The 7,747-nt window shown below is 48.0% G+C and overlaps 1 protein-coding gene across 1 annotated transcript; it reads left to right on the top strand.

Annotated features, from left to right (window-relative positions):
- The first annotated feature begins 1,490 nt into the window (after positions 1-1,490).
- On the top strand, positions 1,491-5,461 carry FXYD3 (FXYD domain containing ion transport regulator 3). The gene is made up of 7 exons (XM_006899684.1): positions 1,491-1,536; positions 3,683-3,715; positions 3,810-3,833; positions 4,813-4,887; positions 4,975-5,011; positions 5,287-5,324; positions 5,442-5,461. The coding sequence occupies exons 1-7, from the start codon at positions 1,497-1,499 to the stop codon at positions 5,459-5,461; spliced, it is 267 nt and encodes an 88-aa protein (XP_006899746.1). The 5' UTR covers positions 1,491-1,496.
- Positions 5,462-7,747: the final 2,286 nt, after the last annotated feature.

The raw sequence follows: 7,747 nt of genomic DNA, 5'->3' as shown, positions 1-7,747 counted from the left end.
TGAAGGCCCCTTCTCTAGGTCTGGACTGGGCTTCACCTGGGACCCAGCTGGGAACGTTAAATGGGGTTTTTAACGAGTCCGTGGCATCCATAGACTTAGACTGAGTATGTGAACCCCTAAACCTGTTAGTAGAATTAGGTTCCTGGAGTATCTTTCCCGGAAGAGGCCTGGAGCTTTGGTCAGAGAGCCATAGGAGTCACTGACCAAAAAGTTCTGAAAAGTGAAGGAGGGGTGTTGCCAGTATGGTTCAGTACATCTCCAGATGTACTTAGGTTCAGTATATCTCCAGATGTACTTAGGGTCCCCTCTAGGCCCCAACAGCACCATTCTCTCTTTAATGTGTTTTGCCATCAGTGAAGTGAGAAACATAGCAGACAGGCTTCACCGTGAGTGAAAAACCAGCAAGTATAGCTGTCCAACACAGAGTGCGGCGGAACCCTGACGGTATATGCTCCCAGTGGTCGAGCAGGGCCAGAGAACCACCAGAAAACACACAGGGGCCTGAGGGCTTATCACACACACTTCACACCAGGGATAGGAAGAAGGGTTCTTTCTGGTCTACCTGGGGACAGAGGAGATGTTTGCTGCTGGGAGGAGCTGACAGAGTGGGCTGGGCCAGAGGTGAGGGCTGGGGCTGGAGAAGGGGGGGGGCGGGGGGGGGATAAAGGTGGGGGGGGGGCGCAGGACCTGGGCTTGGGGCTAGAATGATAGAAAAGGCCCGGACTAGAACCTGAGAAAGTTCAATTCTTCCTCCAAGTCTGCCCCAAACTGGAGTTTTCTCTTCCTCAGACTTCTGGGCTGCCCTGAAGTGCCAGCTCTGGCCCTGCCAGAGGTCCACAGAGCCTGGGTAGGGCCTGGCAGGCTCCAAATTGTCTGTGGGAGACACACCCAGGAACTCGGGCCTCCTGCCACCTGGCTCCCAACACTCCACTCCCCCAAATGCCTGAGGCTCTAAAAGTCCAAGAGTTAAGAACCCACTGTGGTGCCAGGCTGACTTAAATCTGTGTCCTAGCTAGGGACCCCTGGGCACTCACCTTTATACAGGTTGCCCATCTGAGAAAGGGGTAGACATAGATGCACAAACAGAAAATTACATCTTGGGTCTACAGGATCAACAGGAAAGCTGAGAGGAAATGGACCCCAGGACCTAGAATGGGCGCTGCCTTGATTTCCCATCTGAGCATGGGGGTGACTGTGTGCAGCACCACCTTCATTTGGCTGTGGGGACTATTCCCTTAAAGCCTCAAGTCTGCGTCCAGTGACGTGTTATTTCTGCTCCCTCAGTCGGCCTGAGTCTCACCCAGCCCCCACTTCACTTTTTCAGCCTCTTCTTATCTCTCAGCCCAGCGAGGAGTCCCAAGGGCTTGGGTTAGCTGTGTGTCTGGGTGAGTAGCTGGCAAAGGACAATGAGAATCAGGGACACAGGCCTGGCACCCTGGCAGCCCCACTAAAGCTGGACCTTCTCTCTCCTAAGGCCCCCAGCCCAACGCACCGACATGCGAGAGGTGACCCTGAACTTGCTGGTCCTCCTGGCAGGTGAGTGTCCATCCCTAGAATCTGACCCCTTAGCTAAGCCAAGCCCAGGTGTGTCTCTGATATTGTTGGAAGGTGCCATCAAGTCATCCCTGACTCACAACAACCTCCTGCACAACAGAATGAAATCCCACTTTGTCCTGTGCTGGCCTCACAGTCTCCACCACTGGACCACTGTGTCAGTCCATCCGTGTGTCTCTGGCTGTTGCCTTTCTGCGACCCCACTGAGGTGGTGAATACCAGGACAATGCTGCAGTATTGATTTCAAGAGACATGGGAAGACCTTTTTAGAGTAGTGATTTACAGGGCTAGAAAGTGCCTTCCTTCCCCTTGTAAATCCCCTGATGATGTCAAGAGATAAGCTCAGTCTAGGGCTACTGATTCTTTAAGCAGCTGGTTCTATTTAGGCAGCTGGGTTAAATCCACCAGCTGCTCTGCAGGAGAAAGATGGACAATCTCCTCCCGTGCAATTTATAGCCTCTGCAAACCTGTTGGAGGGTCAGTCGGTTCAGACTCGATGGCAAGGAGCTGTTTCTGGTGAACACTTTAGGGTGCTCTGGTGGCGTAGGCCATAGTGGGTGCCCTGCTAACAAAGGCTGTGCCTTTCCGGTGGTTTAAATCCACCAGTGGCTCCAGGGAGGAAGATGAGTAAGCTCTTGTGCAGTTTCCACTCTTGGAAAGCCAGTGGAGAGTCAGCTGTGAGGTGGTCTGACTCAGTGCGAATGGGCTGAGAGCACTTTATTCTGCAAGGTAGTCGGAAGCTTTGTGGTTATGGAGCACCTCGAGCCAGTTACCTTTTGTGTCTCAGTTTCCCCATTTGTAAATATGAGGAGAATTCACAACATCTACTCATAGAGCCATTGCCAGGATTGTTGTTGTTATTATGTGCCATTCAGTAGTTTGCGACTCATAACGACTCTATGTACAACAGCTCTGAACCCTGCTCTATCTTGAGCCAACCTTATTGTCTCTGACACACCTACCCCCATTACCCCAGTCACTCAGTCAATCCATCTCATCAAGAGTTTTCCTCTCTTGGTTGCACTGTCCCTCTACCCATCCAAGCATGATGTCCCTCTCCAGGGACTTGTCCCTCCTAGCAACATGCCCAAAGCATGTCAGACAAATCCTCAGAATCCTTGCCTCCAAGGAGCAGCCTGGTTTCACCTTCTCCAGGTCGAACCTGTTTGTTCTCCTAGCAGTCCATGGTATGTTCAATATTCTTCTCCAGCACCACAGCTCAAAGGTATCAATTCTTTTTCTATCATCCCTAGTTATTGTCCAGCTTTCTGATGCATAGCAAGTAACTGCAAAGAATATGGCCTGTATTAGACACACCTTAGTCTCTGGACTGACATCATTGCTCTTTGGTACTCTGGAGAGGTTACTGACAGCAGACTTTCCCAATGCAATTCATCTTTGCCAGGATTAAGCAAGTTAATATTTGAAAAGGACTTTAGAGCAGCACCTGGTCCAGAACAAACACTTCGTGTTGTTTAAATATAATTAAAAATTATTAACCTCCCTTTATGAAAAGTGCTCTCCTCGGAAGCTGCCACCACTTCTAACCAGAACTTAATTTCAGTCTTTTTGTTTATATTTTAATCCATGGTAACAGCAGGCAAACTGATATGCCATTTAGAATAGTTAAGATGTAGCTGCATTTAAAAATGATCTTATGTAAATATTTATTTCATTAAGTGCACTAACGTTTAGCATAGTGAGTTGTTTTCAAGAGCCAGAGTGGGTCGGAGGGTGGTGAGAAGGTGTGGACTAACTGCAAAGATGGGCTGTGAGAATGGATGGTTTGGGGGAAATTGAGTCCTGGGACATAAATAATATGTAATTTTGGCAAGAAGATCCCTCCATTTCTGCAAGAAGAATGGATTAGTATGGTTGTCTGGAAATACAGAGCCAGACCATAGGCAAATATCACTCGGATTCAAACCTATTTCAGATGGCAAAGTGCTGTGGAGCGTGGCAACTGGGGGCTAATGAGGGTTAGGGCAGAGTCCGAGCCAAACCCCTACACCTTTGAGGTGGGCAACTGTCCCTCAAGGATTCGAACCTGATGCCCCAACAGTGCCACTGGCTCTGCCCAAGGCCTTTGCTGAATCAAAACTGCCTTCACTTCTCTTTTTCTCACCAGGCCTCCCCATCCTGAATGCGAATGACCCAGAAGGTAAGCCCACCCCAGCACCAACTCTCCCCTGGACCCTAACATTCTGACTGTTGTCCTGCATCTCATTTTTTTCCCTCCCTTTTTTTCTTTGCAGATAAAAACAGTCCTTTCTACTACGGTGAGAGTTTATACTAGTACCCCACCTCCACTTCCCCACCCCAAACCCCTTCCCCATCTCCCCTTCTCTTTCACATACATGCAATCCTGTACTAAAGGCCCCACATGACCACATGAGATTGGATGAGGGGCTGACATGAGTGAATCAGGTTGAGGACAGGAAGGGTCTAGGATTGGAACATTGGACTGGATTGGTAAGCGTCTGAGACGCTCACCTGCTTCTTGGGAAGCTTCTACTCTTCCATGGCAGATGCGCACAAGAAGTCAGCATGGTTCACAGGAAACAGCTCTGGTTTAACTCAGTTGCTAGAAGAAGGGCTGACTGGAGAAAATGTCTTAAGAGAAATGGTCTATGTAACCAAAATCTTCCCTGGCCTCCAGGTGCCCCAGGACCTGCCTCTGACCCTCACCCCTTGCCTCTCAGCGCATCTCCCTTCTCACCCTCTTCCACTCCCCTTTTCACTTTCAGTTCAGGTTACACTGGCCTTCCTCACTTCCTCAGACACAGCAGACAACAGGCCCCTTCTGCCTGTATTCTTTTTTCCATGTGTCCACTCCCTTCCTCTTTCCTTTGGGGCTCTGCTCAATATGGCTTCCTCACAGAGGCCTTCTCACATCACTCTCTTTAAAATAGCTGTCCCCTGACTTCCTAACCTCTGACCTTTTATATTTTCCTCCGAGTGCTTATCTCTGCTTGACCCCATGTAATATGTCTTATTTACGAGTGAGTCAACCAGGACAGGAGAGTCAGAAGGGCTGGCGTTATGCTGCACTCTATCCCCAGTGCCCTGCACAAGAAATCAGAACCCACTGTCTATGGCACGCATTTGCATTCATGGTGTCTCCATTGGAATAGCTTGGCAGTTCACCCTGTTGACTTAACCTATGACACGATCAGGGCCCACAATGGTGCCTGGCTGGGAGGACGCCAACTGGTATTAAAGAGTCCAACCCCACCTCACATCTCGTTTTTCTCCTAGATTGGCACAGCCTCCGGGTTGCCGGGCTAATCTGTGCTGCCGTTCTCTGTGCCATCGGCATCATCGTGCTCATGAGTGAGTACAGGAACCAGGGAAGAAAGGGGGCCAGGCTAGTGTGGGAGCTGGGGGGACCTTCACTAGCCTTTCACCTCTCCCTTACAGGCGGCAAATGCAAATGCAAATTCCGACAGAAGTCCAGGTACCATGGGTTCCCAGGTCCCCTGCTACATGAAATCTTGCAGAAAGAGAACAAAGCTAGGGCCTGCCCGGGGGAATTCTTGCCACTAAGATATCCTGGGTTTATTATTTCTAGTTAATAATAATAACAACTCCCAGACGGGTTTAAATCCTGAAATACTTTGGCTCCTGGGATTATACAACTCTTGGATGGAAAAATAGCTAAGAGGGCGTGTCTGGGCAAGCTGAGAAAGGGCAAATGGGGTGGCTACAGTCTCATCACTTTTATTTCCTTAGTCACCGTGCAGGGGAAGGCCCACCTCTTGTCACTCCAGGTAAGACAGGGAACAGATGGGTGAGCAGAGTTGGACGTGTGTTTACATGCATGTGCATGATTGGGTCACAAAGAACACCATCCACCCACATAAGCTGACCCTCGTCATCTCTCCCAGGATCTGCCTACAATTGCTGAGGATGGGCCAGCCAAAAGAACACAGAGAGCTCTCCTCTTCTGAACTACGAGATGGGATTCTCCCTTCTTCCCCTCAGACCACCTTTCCAAGGCCTCATCACACCGCTCATTGGAAAGGAGTCTCTTTATTCATGTTTGAATCTAAAATGGTCTTTCTTTCTGCCCTAACAACCTCAAGACTCTGTTTGTCTGCACTGGGCTAGGGCTTCACGGGGCTGAGAGGAGGACGCACTAAGAACTGGAAGGGAAGCCACCTCTTTATTGGGAAACGCCAAAGGTCTGCCCCCTTGTGACCAGGTCGGTAGAGTGGGGCCTGCCTCTGTGGCCATGGGAACCATGTATGCAACTTAAAAATGTCCAGTAGCCAAATAATGGAAACTTGTAAGAGCAAAGAAAGAGTCCTGGTGGTATAGTAGGTTAAGTGTAGGGCTGCTAATGGGAAGATTGTCAGTTTGAATCCACTTACTGCCTTGTGAAAGATGAGGCTCTCTTTTCCCATCAAGATTTATAGCCTCAGAAACTTAATGGAGGATGGCTGTGATTCAGAATCAAATCAGCTCAATGGGTTTGACTTTGAGTTTGGTATACAAGGTAATTAGAAGCCTTAGTTAGTACATGATGTGCTGGGCTGCTAACTAGGAGGTCGGTGGTTCAAATTCACCAGCCCCTCCACAGGAGAAAGATGAGGCAGTTTCCTCCTGTTAAAGATTTACAGCTGTGGAAATCCAATGAAGGGTTGCTATGAGTTGGAGTCAATTCAACAGCAGTGGGATCCAAAATCTCTAGCCCCTGCCCTGGGGAATTCTTGCCACTAGGATGTCTCGGTTTTATTACAGGCAATTGCCCCAAATGATAGACCTCTCTGGTGGTTCAAATCCACAAGCAACTCCATGGGAGGAAGAAAGGCAATCTCTTCCCATGCAAGTTACAGCCTCAGAAATCCAGTGGAGGTCCAACTATGAGTTAGCACCAACTCCATGGCAACAACAGAAAGAGGGCACCAATAACAATTTCCAGGTGGATTTACATTCTGAAACGTTTTGATCCCTGCGGTTATGCAATCCTCTCAGGAGGAGGGCATGTTTATGCAAGCTGAGAATTTTGTGGGCCTTCTAGAATGGACAAATAGGGGTGGATATAGGTCTCGCCATTTCTATTTCCTTGGTGGTTTAGTGGTAAGGAATTACACTACCAAACCAAAGGTACACAGTTGGAATCTATCAGTTGCTCCATGGAGGAAAGATGGACAGTGTCCTCTTGTGCAATTCACTGCCTCTGAAAACTCACTGGAGGGTCAACTATGGGTCAGTTCCGACTCATAGCACACAACAACAAAAAAGACTGTACAAGACAGAGTTGTCTTGTCCCCATAGAGTTCCCAAGGCTGTAAGTCTTCACAGAAGTTGGCTGTCATATGTCTCTCTGTTCAGTGCCTGATAGGTTCAAACAACTTTTTCAGACATATATTGGTGGAACTCTAACTACTGTGCCTCCAGGGCTCCTTGTTTAAGGGATACAAGAGCATTATTGGGAAACAAGTCACAGGCTTATTATGGATCCTTTTGAGGGACCTGCCTTGGGGCATTGTAGGAGATAATTCTGGGTGTGTTGAAGAATTCCTTATGAGCTTCTCATTTTGGTTGTTTAATTCTGAGTGGAAGAAATAGAAGTTTTATTACATGTTAGTATACAGACGACAGAGGAGAAAGTGTGAGCTTCCCAAATCTGTTTTCTGAGCTGCTCATTTTGGATGACGCTTTGAATGTCTTATTGGGTGTTAGAGGTTTCTAGAGAGGCTTATGTAAAGGCCTCACACTTTGTGGTAATTATATGTTCGTGGAGTTATGGTGGAGTTAGTTAAAGGCCTCTGGATACTGGATGTTTGCAAGGTACTTGCTTAACAAGTGGCATTTTCAGGGGTTAGTGCAAGAGATACAGGGATCTTACAATATAATCATAATGTATTTGAGTGTTTGCATCATGTTAGGGTTGATTCTACACCAACTTTCCATGAATTTGTCCCAGTGCCCACGGAAGTGTCCCAGAAGTTCATCTAACTAGACAATGGTTTCGAGCACAGTGAAGATTGTTAAGAATGGCGCCATTGTTCTTTCACCTTTTCCTAATCACCTCAATAGCACCTAATAACAGATTGCTCTTTAACTTGTACACACATTGTCTTCTACTCAACCCTGTTCTGTTCCCATCTTAGCTGGAAAGAAGAGAGGTACGATTTCCCTGCATGGTAACTGTTGTTGAGTAACATCAAATCATAACCAACTCTGA

Source organism: Elephantulus edwardii, unplaced genomic scaffold (genome assembly GCF_000299155.1).
Source record: "Elephantulus edwardii isolate Elephantulus edwardi_28Jun2011 unplaced genomic scaffold, EleEdw1.0 scaffold00266, whole genome shotgun sequence".
Classification (NCBI taxonomy): domain Eukaryota; kingdom Metazoa; phylum Chordata; class Mammalia; order Macroscelidea; family Macroscelididae; genus Elephantulus; species Elephantulus edwardii.
The sequence above is the reverse complement of the archived record's forward strand: the minus strand, read 5'-3'. Positions and strand labels throughout refer to the sequence as shown.